Below are 23,977 nucleotides of genomic sequence, written 5' to 3' on the forward strand. Positions count from 1 at the left end.
TGTGCCCATGTGTTTTCATGTGAAGGCCTTTTTTCCAGTGTAAATTGTATTAGCTGAGAAATATGACAACTAATGGGATCCAAGCTGTAGTGGAAGTGACAGCTTCAAAAAAGCGATTTTTCTCAGGACCACGGTAGGGAAGGAAAGTTACATTTCCCTTTGAGGCCTGTTCTGTGCCCATTAATTATCACCTCCCTTAACTGATGCAATTTACATTTTTTTAAAATAAAATCTTTGTATCTAAGACACATTTAAAGTCTCATGTAGTTTGAGAACTGATTTCTTACATTTGTCAAAACCAGACTGTAGTTTGAATAACTTAACTTTGTTGTCCTTTTTGTGTACATTTGGCAGCAAATAGTAGAAGATTCTGAAGATTTTCTTAGTGTTGACTATCATGGTGAAAAACGTGAAAGACATGAAAAGCATGAGAAACAGGATAAAGAAAAAAGTCACTCTTTAAAACATTGGCATGAAGATTATATATCAGCACCACCTATAAAATCAGGCAGAGATCATATGGCAAAACTGCCAGAAAGAGCAGTGGCCCAGGTTAGTAAGCACAGTTTAATAGGTTTAATTCAAGCTTCTCTGAAGGCTCAGGTATGTCCACAAGGGAGAAGCCTGAAGGCAGCAAAAGGCACAAAATTGACTAGCAGATACCAACCTCCCACTGCAGATATAGTAGGTTTGCCAGAACCTGGAAAAGTGCAGGGCAGGAGCTTTGATCAAGTTTTTTGGAGCCATGAGTCCCAATTAGTGGAGCCTCAGACATAGTTCTTTTTATCTATGGGAAGCTTTTAATGTTTGATGTATCACAGTATTTTAATATTCTTTTGGAAGCCGCCCAGAGTGGCTGGGGAAACCCAGCCAGATGGGCGGGGTATAAATAATAAATTATCATCATCATCATCATCATCATCATCATCATCATCATCTGTTATGGACACTCTCCAGTTAGAATGTTCTACCTGCAGTATTAAGTTTTTAAACAGTACTAAGCTGCCACTTATGTACACTTTATCGCAAAGCAGCAGGGGCAGTGGGTGGCGTGGGGAGTGAAATAAACTTATATATTTCCTACTGTTCATTGGGTTTCTCGATGGCAAGCATCCACCCTGTGCACTCCCACCAGGTTAGAGAGGTGGAAGTAACCCCCAGCTCAAGTTGAGGGGGGTCATTAAGACAGAAGAATCCCTTCAAGTGTTGATCTTGTGGAGAAAATGTGAGTTGGGGTGGTTGGGGAGGGATATTCATTGTAAAATGACAAGAGGTGAATCACTCTGAGTAGTTATCCTAAATGTCATAGGATTAGATATCCTAGTAACACTTGAGAGTGATGAGACATCTGAAAAAGGAATACTCGGATACAGTGCTGCTCCAAAAGACATATCAGTGGTGGGAGAAACGTTACATGCAGCAATTGGAAATGGGCATGGATTGCAGAGCACTATGCTGCAGCTATATTTTTTGAACCAGGAGAAATCTAAAAGCTAAAGATCAACAATGGACAAGTTTTAAGCTTAAGTAATGCTTTGCATGTTACTGTGTTTTTGTGTTTTGAAATTAGATCTTCCATTATTTAACTATAATTGATTTGGCAAGATGTGCTCAGGTTAACCGAAATTGGAAAGCAATGACACAAATGGGTTCAGTATGGAGTAATGTAAGTACAGATGCTTGAAACCAAGATTTAGTACCAGTTTTTTTTAAAAAAATGAATTGAAGAGAAAACCCAATAAATAATGGTCCTCCTTGTTAAATTAGCCTATTGTCCTTCAAATTTAATAGTGCTGTCAGAGAATAGTTATGTATCATATGATAATGATTGCTTTGGCTAGAATTGTTGCATAGACGTAATTTTCTTATAGTCTCTTATTTAAACATACGCATTTTGGATAGAGATAAACTAATTTTGATTTGGCTATCTAATATTCCAAAAGCAATCAAAAATTGTATTTCCCATATGTTTGAGGGATTAATGTAAATTGATGGCAAAGTTTTAGAGCCTAAGGGCCCCCTTTGTTCTTGAAAAAGGGCTTCAATCCAACAGAGGCTGGAGATAGATTTTTATCCAATTCTCCCTTCCCCATGCAGCCTCCCGTGCCTTTTCCAGGGCTGTTCAGACAGGAGTGTCAAGGAAAAGCATGGGGTCTGAGCCCACAATCTTTTGTGCAGAACCCTAGATCTCAGTCAAGGGGTTGGGGGGACCACTGCTGCTTTAGCAGGTGCTGAAGATTGCTGGGTGGGAATCGGCATTCATTGGCTGTGCAGGAGGAATATGCTACCACTGTGCAAAAGCAAGCCTCAACATTACTGATTAGCTGCGGCAAGCCCAAGAAGGCAAAGAACATTATAACTGGTACATTGTTGTAATAGTAGGACTCATTAGTTGAATCTGGCCCACAACTAAATCAGTAAAAAGGTAAAGGTAAAGGTACCCCTGCCCGTACGGGCCAGTCTTGACAGACTCTGGGGTTGTGCGCCCATCTCACTTAAGAGGCCAGGGGCCAGCGCTGTCCGGAGACACTTCCGGGTCACGTGGCCAGCGTGACATCGCTGCTCTGGCGAGCCAGAGCCGCACACGGAAACGCCGTTTACCTTCCCGCTGGTAAGCGGTCCCTATTTATCTACTTGCACCCGGAGGTGCTTTCGAACTGCTAGGTTGGCAGGCGCTGGGACCGAGCAGCGGGACCGCACCCCGCTGCAGGGATTCGAACCGCCGACCTTTCGATCGGCAAGTCCTAGGCGCTGAGGCTTTAACCCACAGCGCCACCTGCGTCCCACAAACTAAATCAGTAGAAGACTGCAAAAAAAACAAAAGTGATTAGAAAAACAGTGAAAGACAGATGAATAATTTATGAATAGTAAATATGGAAAATGTGAATGATTCCTAACAATGAACATTTGAAGGGCTCTCCATAATCCCCACCTCTTTCCCTAGAATATCATCTTTCACAAGTTTGGGAGAATTTCTTTCTCCAAGCTTAAAACTAAGCTAAGCTGCTTCTTCAAGTGGCTGCTTAGCTGTGCTCAGTAGCTAGGCTGCCAAGCATTTTGGAAATTGGGGCCAGAATGTTTCATGGAAATGACATCAAGTGCAGCTGACTTGGAGTAATGACTCAGCTTTGTTTTAAATTAAGAAGAAATAAAATCTTGTGTCAATCTCATTGAAAGATTACACCCCCCAAAAAAAGTACTATCCCAATGTGCCACAATATTGCGGGCTGAAACTTTACCCCAGTACTAGGCATTTGTAGGCATATGAAGCACATAATTTCTGCCTCTGTATTGGGAAGATTCCTAGATTTAGCATAGATATTGTCCTGTATATCTCTACCCATATCCTGTTGTCACTGGACTTCAATGTATTTTCATTTGATTCTCCTGAACCTTCCAGAAGTGAAACAATTGTTTGTATTTTTAGGATGACAGATTTAATGAACCTTAACATTTGTAATGTATAAAACTCTTCGTTGTTAATTATATCAGAATATATTTTCTGTTTAGATTAATTTTTCTGCAGTAAAAGAGAAGATTAAAGATAACATAGCTGGAAATATTTTGCTGAAGTGGCATACTAATGTGCTGAATTTGAATCTTCGTGGTTGTTCTACTCTTTATTGGTTTACTTTTAAAAATATTGGTAAGCATTTTATTAAATTTCTAATTTCTTTTAATTGTCTTGCTGTTTATGTGTCCATCTTTTTGAAATACAGTCATACCTTGGGTTGAATATGTTTCAGATTGAGCATTTTTGGGTTGCGCTCCGCGGCGACCTGGAAGTAATGGAACGCATTACTTCTGGGTTTTGCCACTTGCGCATGCGCAGATGCTCAAAATGACATCGTGCGCATGCGCGGAAGTGGCCAATCGCAACCCGCAGATGGAACGGATCCCGTTCGCATCCAGAGGTACCCCTGTATTCAGAAAAATGTATAATAGGTTTACAATTATGTAAATTCACATACTTTGGGGCCCCAAATGAAGTTCCCAGATGAGGGTTATTCTTTTGTAACTAGCAAGGGGTAAGGAGAAGGAACCAAGCTAGCTGTAGGCCAGCACTGCTGGAGATCACTCAGCTTGAGACTTGTGAGACAACCACACTTTCAACTGCAGATGCTTCAGCCAGTCATCTCAGTGTTGGTTGGCCTGGAGAATAAGCAGCAAGGGCAGAGTGCAGAGTAAATAATCCAAGTGAAGGCTCAGTATTTGTTTTTTCTTCCCACCTGACAATCTTACCCAGTTTTGGGTTTTTGCTGTCTTTGTAGCAAATTCTTCTTCTTATGCTCTGTGGTTGTTTGTGGGGGGGGGGTTATTTTTACATTTTCATTTCTCATAACTAGATTGGACCTCAGAGTGGAACCATAGTTAAGAGTAAGCAGAGGTGGATGCCAAGCAAAATTCCATGGGACTTTCTTAAGAAGCCCTGGGGATAAGGACTTACAGGCTAGTTCCTATGTTCACTAGATAGGTTGGCAGCCAACTGCACCTCCAAATTATTTACTGCAGGCTGCTCAATTCATATCCTCCGATTCCTCTGAGAATATAAGAGGACTGCTATTAAACAGACCATCAGCAACATCTAAATAGCTAGAATTGTAGCTGAGAATTGTGCATCCTCCCCTTTCCCTTGATGATTAAGTTTTTGTGCCAATAAACTGTATCATGGCTCAATTGAGGTAGGTTTTTAAAAAATAATAATTTAGGAACAAAGCGAAACACTTCCCTATTTTAAGTTATTTTTCAGATTTCATTTTGAGTCACGGCCACCACTAGTCCTACTGCTACAATTCAGGTCTATATACCCTTTTTGATGTCCCCACTTTCTTGGGCATATTGTAATTAATTAATTATTCATCCATGAATTGCCAGTTGAAGAAGGTTAGTTATAGAGCTAGTTATCTTTTCAAAGCTATTTCTCATGCTAAATTCCAGTTTCTGAACTTTTCTTTGGCCGATTAGGAAGAATAATTATTTACCAATTTAGCCATGAATCTTTCTAGTAAATAAAAAAATGCACTGCTGCTTTAACACAATTCCGCTGCCTGTTTAAGGTTCCCATTTCCTGTTCTAGCAATTCTGTGGGGCCATTCAGGATTCACTCATTTTTCTATTTCAGCAGTTTTAGACTTTATTAGCCACTGAAGTAACACTTTATTCCCCTGGAACCTGTTTGGCTTCTGGGCTGCAGCTTCAAATGTCAAACATTAGATCCCTCCCATTTTTCTTTTACTCTGTAGTGTTGCAGACTCTTTTCCTGCAGCAACTGGCTTCAAGTTGCCTGTAAATCCAGCCCACCCCCAACAACAACAGCTGTGTTATTCTGAGTCCAATATCTGCCTTGTCATCCTTTCCTGTCTTTCTATACTGTGAATAACTAAGACCGTTTCCGGGGGGGGGGGGGGCATAACGGATATTTAAAGATATTTTGTAAGTTTCAACTTTTAAAATTTAGCCAGGCACCTGCATCTTACTTTGGACCCACAGGAAGGTATTTCCCTCTTAGTAGTCAGTTCTTCAATACTTGAGATCACTGTAGAAAATACTGCTGTGCTGAAGTCCTGTGCCACATACAGTGGTGCCCCGCAAGACAAATGCCTTGCAAGATGAAAAACCCGCTAGACGAAAGGGTTTTCCATTTTTCGAGGCGCTTCGCAAGACGAATTTCCCTATAGGCTTGCTTCGCAAGACGAAAACGTCTTGCGAGTCTTGCGATTTTTTTCGATTTTTTCTCCCTTTTTCTAAGCCGCTAAGCCGCTAATAGCCGCTAAGCCGCTAATAGCGCTAAGCCGCTAAGCCGCTAATAGGGTTGCTTCGCAAGACGAAAAGACCGCTAGACGAAGAGAATCGCGGAACGGATTCTTTTCATCTTGCGAGGCACCACAGAACTCATGGGGACTTCTGAATATATGTGTATAGGATTACAGTGTAAAGGAATAAAAGTAAAAAAAACAGGAGGCATTCCTGGACAACTTTACAGAAAATTTAAAGGTAAGTTGCCAGTTTTCTGTCTATTTCATTTTAATTTGGAGCGGTGAGGGAGAGAGTGTAAGTGTTACACACACGACCCTAGCTAGCTATTCCCTCTTCCTGCCAGAGCTCCTTGTGCCCCACCCGAAGGTATTCCTGAAGAACTGAGGATCCCCCAGAGCAATATTCCAGGGGCTATAGCTATAAAGATAAATCAGCCCCCGGGTATAATTCATGTAGGCTCTTTGGATTCCAGAAAATGATTTTCAAGCCAAATAACACATGTGAACCTTTAGGGTTATTGGAGGAGTATTTTCAGTTTGTGAAGCTCTGCTAGAGTTTACAAGCAGCTTTTTTCAATTCAAAGCATTCTTGCAGCTATGATGAGGCTACAGATTAAAGTTGAAGTTGATCTTAATCCTATGCTTGGCTCACGCCTTGATAGTTTCATTGATGTAGGAAAGATAGTGGATTTTCCTTGAATCTGAATTTACATCATTGGTTTGTCAGTCACCAGTTTTGTACTGTGGGACAAATGTCATGACTGATCAGAACTGATGTACATTTTTCCTCTGCAGAGAACATAGAGTTTCAATATTTTCCTTCTTTATATAAGTCAATATTTTTATTTATTTATTACATTGATATCCCGCTTTTCTTCCAAGGACTGCAAGGTGGCACACGTTGTTCTCCCCCTTTCTATTTTAACCTCTCAACAACCCTATGATACAGATTAGTCTGGATTGCACCCTTCCGACACCCTACATCAAATAGGGTGGTATTGAGATTTTTTTTGTCACATTACCTTGGGAAAGCTCTGCCATTCCATGCCAAAACACGTCCTATGTTAGGAGCACATCAGCTGAAGATACTCCATTTGTGAGTGACTGTAGAATATCTGATTTATTTTATTTTCGTGTGATTGTTTATCCCCTTCTGAACCAAATCATTCTGAAAACCCAAAACTGAGTACTATTATGTCTAAATAGGCTCAGGTCTCATTCACCTGCTTTAACCCTTCTACTATCTCTCTTCGGTGATCACTCGTAGCCGAGTAAGATTGTCTTCCATGAACACGGTTTTAACAAGGAGTCTGTAAGTAACTGTGGAGGCCAATTCTGGATCCACATGTCCTTCCACAGCGGGGACATAGTTTCCAGGTGGGAGTTGATCATGATGTGAATTTGACAAGCGTGCCTTCCTCTTTGCACGTTTCTCCCTTGCACCCTGAGTTTGAGTGTCTTCAAAGCCCATGACACCTTTGGTAAAGGCTGTTCTCCAATTGGAGCGCTCGCAGGCAAGTGCATCCCAATTGTTGATGTTTATACTACATTTTTTTATATTTGCCTTGAGACAGTCTTTAAACCTCTTTTGTTGACTACCAGCATTATGCTTTCCATTTTTAAGTTCAGAATAGAGTGGTTGGGAAGGATCCAGTAATTACAAGTTGGACTTTGGCTGCCTATCCCCTGACTCAGATGATTTTGTCCTTGTCCAGATCTAGGCACTTAGGAAGGATAAATTGGTGGTTGCCTTTTTGTGCCTCATTAGAAAGTTGAATGTGTGTGCCTTCTGTTACAGTTACAATATTCAACAGATTGCAGTGGATGACAGTATTCTGTGAACCCTTAACTGGGAGTAGGCTCCACGGAACATAGTGCAACTTACTTCTGGTTAAACATGGATTTCAAGTTTTAGGATGTTTAAGCCCAACTCTCTAAAGAGGTTTAGTTTATTACACTGCAATAAATCATATGCCTTTGCGTTAAAAATTTGCAAATGGTTACCAATTCGGCAAAAATGACACAAAACAGATTAAAAAGAGTAAGTTTATAAGGAAACAGGTAATGTCATCATGTGATTAGTACCAAAAATATTTTAACAGATAATCCCTCATGAACATACACTGCATTTAACAAAAATATAAACTACCATTTTTTCTTACAAAAATATTAAAGGATTGAATGTGGCAGTGATCAAATTAACCTATTACAGTGACAATTACCCCATGTTTCTTTCCTGTTTGAACTGGATATTCTTTGTGCTTTTCCCATTCTTCATCGTCGGTATCCTGTTCAAATGTTTCTGGGTAAATAGGGAGTTTATCTTTGGGACACTCTTCATAATAGCTTCTGACATATTTCCCAACAAACCAGCCTTTGAATTCCTCAGGTTTTCTACATTCTAAACCATGGTAGTGAACACTGTAGTGGTGTTTCAACCAGTAGAAAAGATAATGAATGTTGTAGTCACATCTCCAAGGATTTTCTCTAAGCCACAGTATTTTCAAAAAGTACAAATCTTCTAATACTCCATATTCGAAATTTTGCAGGGAGTTGTTTGATAAATCCAATTCTTCCAGGTTCATGAGTCCTGCAAATGCAGCTGTACAAAAAATGTAAACACTAGGATTACATATCTACTGCGTAGGAATAACAACAACCATAGAGATATGTGTTAGTACCATTAAACCTTGGCTGAGATTCACTGTGGTTGTGTTTTGAAGAAACAAGAGAGGCACAATGTTCTGAACATTATTGTGAGTCTTCTGTACCAGACCCAAAATAGAGATTAACAGTGTAATCCTATACAAATTTATCTAGGAGTAAGTTGTATTGAATTCAGTGGACTTGCTTCTGAGAAGACATGCATAATATTGCACTCTAAAACAATCTGATTAATCAGTGACTGTTGTTGCTTCCCGTAGGTGGAATTCTCTTAGATTTGATAGATATTCAACTGCTATTTCTTACTATTTCATAATTATTAAAAATGACATTTTGAGGAAATGAGCCACCTTTTGTATCATGAAAGCATTTATTAAAACTCACTATAGTTTGATATATCATAATAAAGTTTACTCACCTGGGTCTATGTGAACTATTCCGTTACTACTGAGGTTTAATACCTTCAGGTCATTCATGTCTTCAAATTCCTTGGGTCGTAGCTGGTTGATTTTATTGTTAGATAGATCAAGTTTAACTACATCTGGAGGGATGTTACCGGGAACTTTCTTTAATTCTTGAGAAGGACAGAAGAAATATATATACATATATATTATGGAAAGCCATAGTCCCCACCACAACATAGTTTTCCATCTATCCATATACCAACATAGACTACTCATGTGCATTCTTGAGTCTTCTTTTGTTTTTAAAAGTTATTCTCTTCTATTTATACCCCACCTTTCTTCCATTATGGAATCCCAGGTAGCATACATGTGGTTCCTACATGGTTTCTCATCCAACACTGACCAGACTCACACCTACTTAGCTTCAGTAAGGTGGTAGCCTTGGGTGCATATCCTATTCCCAAATACATTGCCCATTACTCCTTTAGTTTGTGTATCATCAACTTCAGAGAATCAGTATACCCACTGAGAGTTTGAAACAAAGTAAACCAACTGAGGTGCTAAAGAAACCATCTTAAAAATCTACAAATAGTACAGATTGTGCCAAAAAGTGTCATTTCCATGTTGTAGACAATGTAGAGCATCGTTTTCTGGCTGCCTTATTGAATTACTTTTTATGAAGAATGTTCCTATTGATTCACCAGTTCACATATTGTCTTTCTGTCAAAACAACATTGAGAAGTTTGTCTTCCTCTGCACTTTGTGGCTTGGGTCACTTTTTAAAACTCATCTGGTGCTATTTAGTTTGTCAGGTGCAGGGGTTGCAGTTTGACAGGTTGGTGGATGGATGGTCTTTTAGAGCAGGAGTTTAAATATGGATAATATTTTGCTGCCTTCCATATATTATTCCCTAATTTCTATTGTTTTTAAAATTGTTTAGGCAGGGAACCTAGGGGTGTACAAACATCCCTAAATCCAATCCAAAATTCATTCAAACTTTCATCTAGTATTTTATGTTCTGCTGCCATTGGTTTATTTTGCACAAATCTTTTTTCCATTTAATAATCAGCTAATGCCAATAAGGGGACGCAGGTGGCGCAGGGGACGCAGGTGGCGCTGTGGGTTAAAGCCTCAGCGCCTAGGGCTTGCCGATCGAAAGGTCGGCGGTTCGAATCCCTGCGGCGGGGTGCGCTCCCGCTGCTCGGTCCCAGCGCCTGCCAACCTAGCAGTTCGAAAGCACCTCCGGGTGCAAGTAGATAAATAGGGACCGCTTACCAGCGGGAAGGTAAACGGCGTTTCCGTGTGCGGCTCTGGCTCTGGCCGGAGCAGCGATGTCACGCTGGCCACGTGACCCGGAAGTGTCTCCGGACAGCGCTGGCCCCTGGCCTCTTAAGTGAGATGGGCGCACAACCCCAGAGTCTGTCAAGACTGGCCCGTACGGGCAGGGGTACCTTTACCTTTACCTTTTACTAATGCCAATAAATGAACATTTTAAACATTTTTAGCAGTTGAATTCAGATGTTTCTTCCTACTTTGCTAAAGAGCTTTGGAATGTAACTGAGGAGTACAGATAAAGTCTACAGGTAACAAAAGAGATAACTTCTTTCCCTTTGAAAATAGCAATAATGAACAATGCAGTTCATTAGTTTTTAAAATTCAGGTAGAAACAAATTAAGGCCTCAGTCCTAATTCCACTTACTTGGAGCCCATCATTGAATACAATGAGGTTTATTTCTGAGTAGACATGGGTCAGTTACAAGACATGGGGCTTGAAAGATAAATTACTCTAAATTATTTTTATTCTAAATTAATTTTCTTGTAGTCATGGGTGGTAGATAGATGCAGGCTTCTCTATAGGATGGCACAATTTGTTTGATTAAACCACTAATATTTCTGATAAATGTATTATAGGGCTACACACTCATCCTACTTCCAGGCTGCTTGCGTCTGACACACTTAAGGCACATATGCCCACTTTTGTTATTTTGTAATCAGGATGCTGTAAGTTTTTATCATAAGTCTATTGATTATTATGGATAATAATAATAATGGATAATGGATAGGTGAAAAATTCCACTGCTTGGGCTAGATAAGCACCAACTGTAATCTTCTGCATGTCTACTGACAAATAATTACTTGAATTCTATTTGTTTTACTCTCAGGTAACAGTCAAAAGGCTTACAGCCTAAAATATTTTTTAAAATATACCCCACCTTTCCATTACCTTGGGCAAAGTTTCATAATGATAACTTTAATGGTCATTAATGAGCAGCTAAAAAGTAACATGTATTTGGGTTATACAAACCTTTTTTTCTGCAGTCCAGTGTCTGTACAGGAAACATGTAGATGTGGCAGAGAGAAGAGTCAAATTCAGGTCTGATGGGTTTAGGTTTTGGAATAGGTGGGTCTGGTCTTTCCCCTTCAATGCACAGCTGCTCTGAATTTACTTGCTTGAGCTTTTGACCTTTTAGTTTTGTTGGGTGTACACATTTAGCATAATTTCCCAAGTTCCTGTTTCTTGGAAGCTGCAGCATCGTTATAAGAGTTTCTATTTGACAGTTGCAGTCCCACGGATTATCATACAGGCGTAAATAAATTAAAAGAGGCATGTAAATAAACACCTCCTCAGACAGGATTTTCAACTTGTTGTGCTGCAGTAAAAGTGTGGTGAGTTTATTTAAACCGAAAAAAGCTTCATCCTCAATTTTTGATATCTCATTCTGTTGTAAATCTAGACTTTTTAATTTTGTGAACTTGGAAAACATGTTGTTCTTCAGCTTGCGAATTCTATTTCTTGCTAGGAGCATGTGTTTTAAATCTTCAGGCCAATCAGACAATACAAATGTCAGTTTCCTTTCTTGGCAATCTAAGTATTTGTCATGAAGATAGGTGTACACATCACATGGGGGGCCTGGGGTGTAGCGCTTGACAGTGCCGGATGCTCTTCTTAAGCCGTTTGACTTTCCATTATTTCCTTTGTTTCTTGAACTTCCATTTCTTGTCTTCCTAAAGTCAGCTGCTTTGCAAAAGAAAAGTAGTATTATAATTGTAACCACTTGCATCCTGACATCCAGCTGGTCCCAATTATTTTGTACAACAGCTGGAACAGTCAGAGTATTCCTTTGAAATCTGAGTTTGGAAGCCTTTAACTAGCGTGGTTCTGAATCAAGGAGGCACAGCAAGGGTTTGAGGAATCGCTCTGTTGGAAGAAAAGCAGAATATTAGCGAGATATTACCCTAGAATTAATAATAAAATATAATAATAATAATAATAATAATAATAATAATAATAATAATAATAATATTCCGCCTATTTGGCTGGGTTTCCCAAGCCACTCTGGGTGGCTTACAGCATATATAAAAAAATTGTAAAACATCAGACATTAAAAATTTCCTGATACAGGGCTGCCTTCAGATGTCTTCTAAAGGTCAGTTGTTTATTTTCTTGACATCTGATGGGAGGGCATTCCACAGGGCAGCTGCCGCTACCGAGAAGGCACTCTGCCTGGTTCCCTGTAACTTCGCTTCTCGCAGTGAGGGAACCACCAGAAGGCCCTCGGAGCTGGACCTCAGTGTCCAGGATGAACAATGGGGATGGAGACGCTCCTTCAGGTATACTGGGCTGAGGCCATTTAGGGCTTTAAAGTTCAGCACCAGTACTTTGAATTGTGCTCAGAATTGTACTGGGAATCAATGTAGGTCTTTCATGACTGGTGTCCTAAATTATAGTGAATTAAAGCTGACATTTCAATATCTTTTCCATAATAATCAGCACATTGTGTATTGAAAATAATTTCGGTTGTGATAATAATGGTGAGCTTCCCTCCTAAATGGAGATATAAATTATTTATTTATTCTCAAATGATGATGATGTCACACACCATTATACCTGATACAGTATCACCTGATACAGGGAACTCAGGGAATGAATTTGTAAGGGCATTTAGGCCAACAAATGGAACCCAATAAGTTTTGCCATAGTCTGATGATTATTGGCTTATAGTAAACATGGAAGCAGCTGTTTTCATTAGTGACAGCAGTACTATGGAATGCCCTTCTTGGCTGAAATATGCAATGCCCCATCAGTATTGGCATTCCATTGACTCCTGAAGATACACCTGCTTATAAAGCATTTCCCTGATCTCCTGACTTTCATCTCTTGTAGTAATTCGATTTGTTTTGTTTTTAGGATGGCTCAGTTTTTTTGGTTTTTTATTAGTTTTTATGGGGGGGTTGTGGTACAAAGCAAACGGAAAAACAGGGAACTGTACATCTGTTTTCTCCAAGTCAGTTCATAGTCTTTTTCACAGCTCATCGCATGGGTAGGCCCTTTGTGTATTTATTTGTTTATTTATTTTTATTTATATTGTGAGACGTTAGTGGTTCCCAAGCTTGGTTGGTTGTGTTTGGTAATAATTGTTGTTGTGACTCTTATGCTGTTTTAAGGGGTTTGTTATATATTTTAATTATGGGTATTTTAATGTAGCTGTTTTACAGTGCATTTTTATTTTTGGTAGCTATATGTTTATTCTTGTTATTTTGCTGTTGACTTTGTTTGTGAACTGCCTTGTATTTCTTCTTGAAATGAAAGCGAGTGAATGGGAATTACACTGAATTTCATTTGCTCTTTTAAACAAGTGTTAAGTGATGGACACTGGGAAAAGAAATCCTACCTTCCCGTATATGTTAATAGTCTGAAATAGCAGTGACTACACAGGAAAGAGACCTTGGGTCTTTGTGGATAGCTTGATTAAAATGTTGACCCAGTGTGTGGCACCTTTGAAAAAGGTGAATTCCACATTAAAGATAATAATACCCTGTTACTGGTTTACCTGGTGGTCATTGTGGCCTGACATGACTGTTGGGCAAGGAGTGGGAAGCATCAGGAATCTGCCTGATGTGGCTGGGCAGGAGGGCGGAGTCTGGCAGTGGAACTGGAGTTAGCTAGCACCATCAGTGGTCAGAGGTGATGGGAGTCATATTGTCTGGCTCCCAGGGAGAAGGGCTTCCAGGGCAGACCAGAGAAAAGACTATGAAGTTTTGGTCCGCCCTTGGAACATAGAAGATGGACCTGCCCAGCCTGTCCACTGCCGATGCTGCTCCTGAACCTCTGGCTTTCCATAGGCCAGAAGTTTTCCAGCGCTGGTTAACACTGACTGACAGCAGAGTTTCAGAGTCTCCTCGGTTTCATATTTTCTCCTAGCTCAACCTAGAGATACTGGGGATTGGACATGGGACTTTCTGTACACATGCAGAGCAGATGTTCTACCACTGAGCTTTGCCCTCTCATGATCTTATGATTCTTCTTAGCCTGCTTCTAAATATTTGCTCTACTGCCTTGTCTGGTACAATACCATGTTCCATGAAAATACTGTCTGGGATTGCAGCCTAATAGCATGGATGGGAAAGTGGCCCTCCAGATGTCATTGGACTCCATTTCAGTGTCTGCTAACACCATCAATGGTCAGAGGTGATGGGAGTCATGTTCAAGCAGTATCTGGAGGTCATAGGTTTCTAATCTGTGGTGTACAGGATAAGATGTTGATTCACCTGTCCTGTACATGTAGGCTGCAATCCTATACACATTTACCTGGGAGTGAGCCCCATTCACCTCTATGTTCCAGTGTTATAGCAATATGATCTAGTTCTAAAACCAAATGGACAAAAAGGTTTGCCCAGTGGTCTGTATTATCTTTTCATCCTGGAGGCAAGGGGATCATAGGGAAGTGAGGCCATTAAACAAGATGGACCGATAGCATGGGTTGAATGTCACAGGACAAAACCTTAGTTAAGAAAAAGGCTTGTAATGTCCCTGTTCACTCATAGTATCAACACTCATTAAGTTTACATTCTTAACCCAATTAAGTCTAGGAGCTATCAGAGGAGTGACATGCTGTCACAGGTATCTTGTCCAAGTCTCAACAGGGTGGCTTATCTTACTGTTTGAGAATCTGTGTTAACACAGCAATAACTACATTCCTTTGGTGATGTGTGTGTAGGGGGGTGTCCCTGGAAAAAGCAAAACTATCTTTTAACAATGAAAACATTGTGTAATCCCAATGAAATGACATATCTCCAGTGTTACTGACCATTGGTATAAAATATATTTCATTCTTTCCCATTACATTGCTGATTTTGGGTTTATGTTACTGAAAACTGCTAGATATGAGCTGATGTTTTCAAGTAATGCAAGATACTAATTTGGTGTTATATTTATTTTAGCTCACTGTAAGAATTTACAAGACTTAAATGTCACTGAATGCCAAGGGTTAAATGTAAGTATTCATACAACAAATTCGAAATAGCCTTAATGTAATTCAGATATAATAAATTTTAGTTCTAATTTTGATTTCTAGAGAAGACACAACATTTTTAAAATGAAAAGCTGTGCTCTATTTATGTAGCATAATGTGGCTAAAGTCCAAATATTATGAAGTTTGAATAGGAAACCCATATGATTTCATGGTTTGTAATCAAGGAAAAGTGTATAGACTTCCAACTTCAGTCTACACTGGTGTGAGGAGCCTCCAGACCATGGGCCAAATATGGACCAGAAACAACAACTTAAGGAGGCCATTTTGAAAACCAAAAGAGGTCATTTATTCCACCTAAAGATTCTGGTTATCTTAGTTACATTTATATGTTGTATTATGTTAAGAATGTGGTTACAGTAGATGATGCTAAATATTATTATTGCATGTCCAATTTATTATCAGATGTCTAGGTATGCTGTTGAAGTATAGTGTGAACTGAAAAAATGCATCTGATATAGAGCCATATTTACTTTAAAAAATGAAGCCAATTTCATTTATGATTTTCTTTATTGAACAGGATGAACTAATAAGGCTTGTGACAGAAGGTTGCCCAGCAATCCTTTACTTAAATTTATCTCACACAGATATCACAAATGGAGCACTAAGACTTCTGTCAAGGTAAAAACAATCTGTTTTATAAATAAATTCTGAATTTTAGTATAACAATAGAAGAAAGATTCCACCTTTATAAAGATCAGCTGCTCTCTCTCGCTGACTATCACTGTAATATGGAAACAAGTGTCCCCCAACTTTTGGGACCAAGAGACACATTTGAAATTGTAGGAAACTGCTGTGGGTGCCAGAAAACAACAACAATTTCACAGCAGAAAAGTTGGCAGTGCTGAGCACCCCCCTCAAAAAAAAAAAAAAAAAAAAGGCAAACTACTACAACCCTCTCCCAAATAAAACAGCGATCAAAAAGCAGGGGCAGCACCCTCTCTCCAATAAAACATTGACCACTGGTTTTGAGAGACTTCAACATCCCTGCCAAGGCAACTGGCTCTGGGGTGGCTGAGGACTTCATGGCTGTGGTGGAACTGACAGTAATAAGGCTTGAGAATATGGACTGATAAAAACTTGCGGAGAGGGGACAACTAGGGGCCAGGGAGGTTACTATTGCCTCCTTGCAAGAGGGGGTGGTCCTTCCCTGCTTGAAGGAGGCAGTGGTAAAACCACTCCTCATGAAACCCTCCCTAGATTCAGAAAATCTAAGTCATTACCGGCCAGTTGCTAATCTCCCCTTCGTGCCCACAAACACAAGATACTCTCTGAGTCTGACAGATAAGGGGGCTGAAAATGACAGGTTCACAGCCTGATCCTATCGATACACTCAGAAATAAGTCCTATTGACTTTCTCCCAGGTATGTATGTATAGCCTCAGTTATTTGTACTTCTAAACAACAGATTGGGAAAGGACCATGAAATAAATTTGGTTAGAGCTAAATAGAGCACCATGATTACCTTATTATACACTTGCATCCTGATTAGGCACTTTGGAGCTATTTGGACAATGAAAGAGAACTGTGTTAATGGCATGTTTGATTTTACTGCAGTTTACCCCAAGACGTTTTAGTTAGTTAGTTATTCATTTATGTGGAATAGTTATAGCCCACCTTTCCAGTTCAATCAGTTAGGGCAGCTAACAAAGACAGCTATTTAAAAATACAGCCACAACAACAACATTTTAAAATTCAACAAAAGATGGACAGTTAAAACAAACAAAACAAAACAAAAACTTAAGTGGATAATCAGCAAAAAGAATTGCTGAAAAATAATAATAATAATAATAATAATAATAATTTATTATTTATACCCCGCCCATCTGGCTGGGCCTCCCCAGCCACTCTGGGCGGCTTCCAAAAGAATATTAAAATACTATGATACATCAAACATTAAAAGCATCCCTGAACAGGGCTGCCTTCAGATGTCTTCTAAAAGTCTGGTAGTTGTTGTTCTCTTTGACATCTGGTGGGAGGGCATTCCACAAGGAGGGCGCCACTACCGAAAAGGCCCTCTGCCTGGTTCCCTGTAACTTGGCTTCTCGCAGTGAGGGAACCGCCAGAAGGCCCTTGGTGCTGGACCTCAGTGTCCGGGTAGAACGATGGGGGTGGAGACGCTCCTTCAGGTATACTGGACCGAGGCCGTTTAGGGCTTTAAAGGTCAGCACCAACACTTTGAATTGTGCTCGGAAACGTACTGGGAGCCAATGTAGGTCTTTCAAGACCGGTGTTATATGGTCTCGGTGGCCGCTCCCTGTCACCAGTCTGGCTGCTGCGTTCTGGATTAGTTGTAGTTTCCGGGTCACCTTCAAAGGTAGCCCCACGTAGAGTGCATTGCAGTAATCCAAGCGGGAGATAACCAGAGCATGCACCACTCTGGCGAGGCAGTCCACAGGCAGATAGGGTCTCAGCCTGCGTACCAGATGGAGCTGGTACACAGCTGCCCTGGACACGGATTTAACCTGTGCCTCCATGGACAGCTGTGAGTCCAAAATGACTCCCAGGCTGCGCACCTGGTCCTTCAGGGGCACAGTTACCCCATTCAGGACCAGGGAGTCCTCCACACCTGCCCGCCTCCTGTCCCCCAGAAACAGTACTTCTGTCTTGTCAGGATTCAATCTCAATCTGTTAGCCGCCATCCATCCTCCAACCGCCTCCAGACACTCACACAGGACCTTCACCGCCTTCACTGGTTCTGATTTGAAAGAGAGGTAGAGCTGGGTATCATCCGCATACTGATGAACACCCAGCCCAAACCCCCTGATGATCTCTCCCAGCGGCTGCATGTAAATGTTGAAAAGCATGGGGGAGAGGACAGAACCCTGAGGCACCCCACAAGTGAGAGCCCAGGGGTCTGAACACTCATCCCCCACCACCACTTTCTGAACACGGCCCAGGAGGAAGGAGTGGAACCACTGTAGGACAGTGCCCCCAGCTCCCAGCCCCTCAAGACGGTCCAGAAGGATGTTATGGTCGATGGTATCAAACGCCGCTGAGAGATCCAGCAGAACTAGGAAACAGCTCTCACCTTTGTCCCTAGCCCGCCGGAGATCATCAACCAGTGCGACCAAGGCAGTTTCAGTCCCATGATGAGGCCTGAATCCCGACTGGAAGGGATCCAAATGGTCCGCTTCTTCCAGGCGTGCCTGGAGTTGTTCAGCAACCACTCGCTCAATGACCTTGCCCAAGAATGGAAGATTTGAGACTGGGCGATAGCTGGCCATCGTGGCCGCATCTAAAGATGGTTTTTTAAGAAGTGGTTTGATAACCGCCTCTTTCAGCGGGTCTGGGAAGGCTCCCTCACGGAGGGAAGCATTCACCACCCCACGAAGCCCATCGCCCAGTCCTTCCCGGCTAGCTTTTATAAGCCAGGATGGGCACGGATCAAGGAGACAGGTGGTTGGTTTCACTCGTCCAAGCAGCCTGTCCACATCCTCCACATTTCAGGAGGTAGAGATGAAGCTGCATAGAATTACTGAGGTTGTGACAAATGTAAAGTAGCTGCTGTAGTTGAGAAAGCCCTCTCACCATGCATTGCATGGGGTGATGCACATCAAAGCACCTCACCTAATGATGTCCATGAATAGGTCAAGGGAAACAGGACCATGCAGGAGGAGATGGGCAGAACAAATCCTCTATGGTTGCAAGGCTATACTGGCAAATTAAATGCTTATCATATACCAGGGTTATCAAACTGAAGGAGGCAGTTCACATCTTCTAAAGGTAAATTGCAATGAATTAAAATAGGCCATTAAATCCAGTTCTCTGTTACTTTCCCTGAAGCTCACAATGTGTCTGATTAATCCCCTAATATGCGGATGCATTGTAAGACACGATGAGGGAAGGCTATAATAGGAAAGTGTGAGATACTGGACTTCTAAAAGGTTCTTGGCAGGAATTTCAAAAATATTGACAAGTCAACCCTTGTGAAACATCTTCTAGCTGCTTCCCTGCTCCCTTCTGTACTATGCATATACTTTAAGAATCATAGACACAACACAAGCTAGTTAAATCTTATGTCTGAAGCTCCCTACCAGTTGTGAAGCATAAGGCTCCCTGAGTTCAATGAGACTTCTTGTATTGGGAACTTGCAGTATTCCAGATGTTGTTGGACTATAACTACCATCATCTCTGATAATGGGCTATGTTCACTAGGGCTGATAACAGCATATGGAGGGCCACATGTTTTCTATTCAAGTTCCACATACCTATCTTGCACCTAGGCCTCACCAGCACCAGAGATCAACAAAGTGGAAGTACAGTGAACATTGAGAGGAAACAATAATGTCCTCTTGGGTTTCATTAGACAGAGGCAAGGGAAACCTGAGTGTCATTGGACATGCACTGCGGATTTTAAGAAGGCTGATTTCCTTAACAAACTTGAGGAACTACTGTGTGAGATCCCACTGTACAGTGGTACCTCAGGTTACATACGCTTCAGGTTACATACCCTTCAGGTTACAGACTCCGCTAACCCAGAAATAGTGCTTCAGGTTAAGAACTTTGCTTCAGGATGAGAACAGAATTCGTGCTCTGGCGGCTCAGCGGCAGCAGCAGCAGGAGGCCCCATTAACTAAAGTGGTGCTTCAGGTTAAGAACAGTTTCAGGTTAAGAACGGACCTCCGGAACAAATTAAGTACTTAACCTGAGGTACCACTGTATGTCAGAAATACTCAAAGAGAAGGGAGTCCAGGATGGATGGAAGTTTCTTAAAGGTGAAATATTGAAGGCACAAATGCAGATGATTCTAACAAGAAAGAAAAATGGGAGGCATTTGTTGGTAAACATTTTTATAAACAACTTGGATAAGGAAACTGAGAAGATGATCATCAAATTTGCACATGACACCCAAACTGGGAGAGGTATCTAATGCTGTTGAAGTATTGAAGACAGAATCAGGATTGGAGATTACCTTAACAGAATGGAGAACTGGGCCCAAACTGCCAAAATGAAATTCAGTAGGGATAAATGTAAGGTTCTATACTTAGACAGGAAGAACCAGCTGCACAAATATAAGATGGGGGACATCTGGTCTGGGTGTAGCACATGAGAAAAGGTCTAGGGGTTTTAGTAGACTACAAGCTTAACAGACAACAGTGTAATGTAGCAGCAAAGAAGCTAATGCTATTCTAGATTGCATCAACAGAAATAGAGTGTCCCAATCATGGGAATGTCATAGTACTGCTCTATTCTGCCTTGATCAGACCACACCTGGAGTAATGTGTTCAGTTCTGGGCATCACAATTTAAGAAAGATCTTGACAAGCTGGAACGTGTGCAGAGGAGGCAACCAATATGATCAAACATCTGGAAACCAAGCCTTCAGTATGTTTCACCTGGACTCCTTCCTTATGCATTTCAACTGGTCATAATTTGCTTGAATGAAATAAAGTATGTTATATAGGTAGTTTGTTAAATAGCTAATTTGTTCTTTGTGCCCATGTTCCTGTGTGTACACCAGCAAATGAAAGCTGGGTTAAATCTTGCTGTGAGCTAGAATCAGCTCTAGTATGACAATCCCCTTAAATGTCTGATCTGTATAGTTTTATATCCTTATGCCATTTTCTAGTGTCCAATGTGGCCTAGTGGTATTTTCAAAGTAGCCTCCAAGTTCATAAAGCATTTTCAAATGCTGACATTCCCCCCTGCAAAAATAATATTCCATTTAAATATAGCTAAATCATCTTTTGCTTCTCTGTCTCTGCACTAATGTGTTTGGATCAGTGTGAATGAACTTTCTGTTTTCAGCATACCATATTGTAGTTTTCCTATCTGAACTTTGCAAAAGTTATATCGCCTGCCAAGCTATGTTGTCCTAATCACATTATCTCCTGCAACCACAAAAAGAAAACAAGCAAACAGCTCAGATTGAAAATTTCCTTTAAGACCCCTCCCACAAAACCCTTAGTTTTTGCACCAGTTTCCTGTTGTTAGCAGTCTCAACTAGTTGCAGCTTATGTACTGTGTTATATTTTAACACAATTCTTCAGTAACATTTATAAATCATACAGTTGGTGATGTTGCTGGGCCAAACAAAGCTCATTCATTGTGAGCCTGCACTTCCTTAATAAACATTATCCCCACTTTGAACCCTCCTTTTCTGTCGGTCTGATTGGCTACACTCAGTCAGGGCTTTGAAGAGATTGACACAAAAAAGCACTGCCACGTGAATGCCAAGTATAGGGGATGCAATACATCCCATATGTTGAGACATCTAATAGAGCATCCCTCCAAGGGAAATAAAATAAAAGGTAACCTAATCTCCCTTCTCTTTGAAAGGTATGCACACACACATTTTCATAGAAATATATTGTTGTAAAAAGCTTGTTTCAATTCAGCCATGCATTTGGGACTTCTGAATACAGTGGTGCCTCGCAAGATGAAATTAATCCGTTCCGTGAGGCTCTTCGTATAGTGGTTTTTTCGTCTTGCGAAGCAAGCCCATTGACAGCTTAGCGGATTAGCGCTATTAGCAGTTTAGCGGCTTTTAGCGATCAGCTGTTAAGTGGCTTATCAGCGGATCAGCTGATAAGCGGCTTAGGAAAAGGGGGGGGAACCCGCAGGAACTCGCAAGACATTTTCGTCTTGCGAAGCAAGCCCATAGGGAAATTCGTTTTGCGAAGCGCCTCCAAAACGGAAAACCCTTTCGTCTAGCGGGTTTTCCGTCTTGTGAGGCGTTTGTCTTGTGGGGCACCACTGTACTTATTTGTTTATTACATTGTTATATTAACAGACACCTGAAGTCTAGAAGAACAAAGTCTAATTAAAACCCATTGCAGGGATTGGCCCTATGACCCTCCAGAGGTTGCTGTGGTACAACTCCCATCATCTATGACCATTGGCTGCGCTTGGCTGGGACTGATGGGAGCTGGGAGTCCAGCAACATCTGTGCGACCACAGGTTCCCATTCTTGTCATAAAGAATATTAGATACTGACTAATATAAGCTAAAGCATTTTAACTTTGGCGCGAGAAGATGAGAGAGAAGATGAAGTCTGTTACCATTCATTGTTACATGTCATAATGATGTACATACTGAGAATATAATCCACAGTGTGTACCCCTAAAAATTAATGTGCTATTACTGGAAGATCTTAGGTGTTTATCTTCTCACAGAAAAGTTTATCTGAATGCTTTACCTGCCTTTTTGTCTTAATACAAAAATAAATATTTACTGTTTATATTTCTTTCCATATGTCTTTAAATTTAACCCTTATTATCTGCAAAGTTTTCCCTCTCTTATTCATTAAGAACACAAAAGTCCAAGTCTTACAAGCAGTGGTCATGACGTCATACACTCATCATAGTGGGTGTTCCCAGCTTAGCTTTTGCTGACTTGTGAAGTTGCCTTAAATGTTTTCCTGAACTAAAATTTCTTGCAGAGCATGTTGTCTACTCCTAATCATACAGTGTATTTTTTCTTCTGCAAGCTTTCATTTGTGGTAATTGTGGCACTGCATCTTTTATTTTAGTTCAACTACTATATAATTGTATAAAATTAATACTCTTCAGTATGATAATGCCTAAATATGTATTATAAAAATGAAGTTGTAGAGAGTACAGTTTCAGAGTATTCATTTGCTGTGCATATTGTCTAACCAACTTCCTTTGTCTGTCACTGGATATATGTTATAAACGTTTCCTATTAATAAGTCACACAGTGCAATCCCGTGCATATTTACTCAAAAAATGTCACCATGCTCAATGAGGCTTACTTCCAGATATAGCAAAGTATTACAGCTTTAGGTGGTTATGTGAGCACACAACTATTTTGTATTTTTGTTTTGTTAGAATAGCTGTGTCAAACCTTAATGGAAACAATTACACAAGCAGGGATGGTTTAACATTATGTTTAATTTTTTATGCCTTTAATATCCTTTGATAGAGTTCTGGTTTTCATTTTGAACACAAAAAGCTTAAAAAACAATGTGAAGTTAATGTTACAACTTGGTCCTTAAAATGTTTGAGACTCATATACAGTATTTCTGATTTAGTGCAAACGTTTGAGTTTACAACCAAGGAAAATAATTTTAAAATCAGGTTTCATTTAAGATGACTTTGATTCGTGAATAATCTTATTAAACAGTGTAAAGTACATGCAACAAAGAAAAGTGAAACATGGCTTTTTTTGTATTCAGGCAAAGTGAATATTCCCATTAAATTCCAGTATCCACCCATGTTCTTAGAAAGCTTTTTAGCTACAGTATCAAATTGCACCAGAAATCTGTATGCAACATCTTAGTAACTGATTTCTTCTTTTATCTGGCATAGGGGATGCCCCAATTTACAGTATTTAAGTTTAGCTTATTGCAGAAAATTCACAGACAATGGTTTACTGTACCTCGGCTCTGGAAGAGGGTGTCACAAGCTCATCTACTTGGATATTTCGGGCTGCCTCCAGGTTTGCATTTCAGTTTTCTTTTTCATATTGTAGCGAAGCGATTCCTTTAGAGAACTGACGGCACCAAGCACTCATGGTATAATCAAGTAGTACAGGCACTGCAGCAAAGTTTTGAGAGGTTTTAAATTACATTACCACAGCTGCTTAAATTTTCCTGAGGAATAGCACTATAGGCTTTTGGCTTTTGTCCAGTGGGCGTCTTTAACTATAAACAGACAGTCCTTATTGCATAATGAAAGCATGCATTGCTGTTGGAGGTGGACTTAAAACATGCTTGCTTTGTGCTTTTGCTTCCATACGTACAATTTGCAGACATTAACAATACTCAAGGGTCCTCTGCTGAGCAAACAGAAATAAAGCTCCTGAAAAGGAAATCAGATTGTCAGTGAGCTTTCTAATATTACTTTCCTTCTTTTGTAAAGTGTAAGAATGTAGCATGGT

At 40.5% G+C, this 23,977-nt stretch overlaps 2 protein-coding genes across 3 annotated transcripts in view; one reads left to right on the plus strand and one right to left on the minus strand.

Moving 5' to 3' along the window:
* The window catches only part of FBXL13 (F-box and leucine rich repeat protein 13), an 80,114-nt gene that overhangs the window by 14,749 nt on the left and 41,388 nt on the right, over positions 1 to 23,977 (plus strand). For both annotated transcript variants that reach the window (XM_079993616.1, XM_079993615.1), the window contains exons 7-12: positions 355 to 552; positions 1,571 to 1,666; positions 3,511 to 3,646; positions 15,047 to 15,099; positions 15,656 to 15,756; positions 23,407 to 23,536. In XM_079993616.1, coding sequence (XP_079849742.1) covers positions 355 to 552; positions 1,571 to 1,666; positions 3,511 to 3,646; positions 15,047 to 15,099; positions 15,656 to 15,756; positions 23,407 to 23,536 — 714 coding nt within the window. The remainder of the gene's footprint in view (positions 1 to 354; positions 553 to 1,570; positions 1,667 to 3,510; positions 3,647 to 15,046; positions 15,100 to 15,655; positions 15,757 to 23,406; positions 23,537 to 23,977) is intronic.
* Positions 7,789 to 23,617, minus strand: LRRC17 (leucine rich repeat containing 17). Its single transcript, XM_079993695.1, has 4 exons — positions 23,477 to 23,617; positions 11,130 to 12,023; positions 8,839 to 8,994; positions 7,789 to 8,358 (listed from the first exon to the last, which is right to left on the minus strand). Exons 2-4 carry the CDS (start codon positions 11,884 to 11,886, stop codon positions 7,955 to 7,957), a joined length of 1,317 nt encoding a protein of 438 aa, XP_079849821.1. The 5' UTR covers positions 11,887 to 12,023; positions 23,477 to 23,617; the 3' UTR covers positions 7,789 to 7,954.

This window comes from Podarcis cretensis (assembly GCF_951804945.1).
Source record: "Podarcis cretensis genome assembly, chromosome: 10".
Taxonomy (NCBI): Eukaryota; Metazoa; Chordata; class Lepidosauria; order Squamata; family Lacertidae; genus Podarcis; species Podarcis cretensis.

Coding starts and splice junctions, on each gene's coding strand:
- LRRC17 (XM_079993695.1), bottom strand. CDS start 11,886: ATGCAAGTGGTTACAATTATAATACTACTTTTCTTTTGCAAAGCAGCT. Junction 8,995..11,129: donor ACTGGACTGCAGAAAAAAAG/GTTTGTATAACC, acceptor GTCCTTCTCAAG/AATTAAAGAAAGTTCCCGGT. Junction 8,359..8,838: donor AATAGTTCACATAGACCCAG/GTGAGTAAACTT, acceptor TTTTTTGTACAG/CTGCATTTGCAGGACTCATG.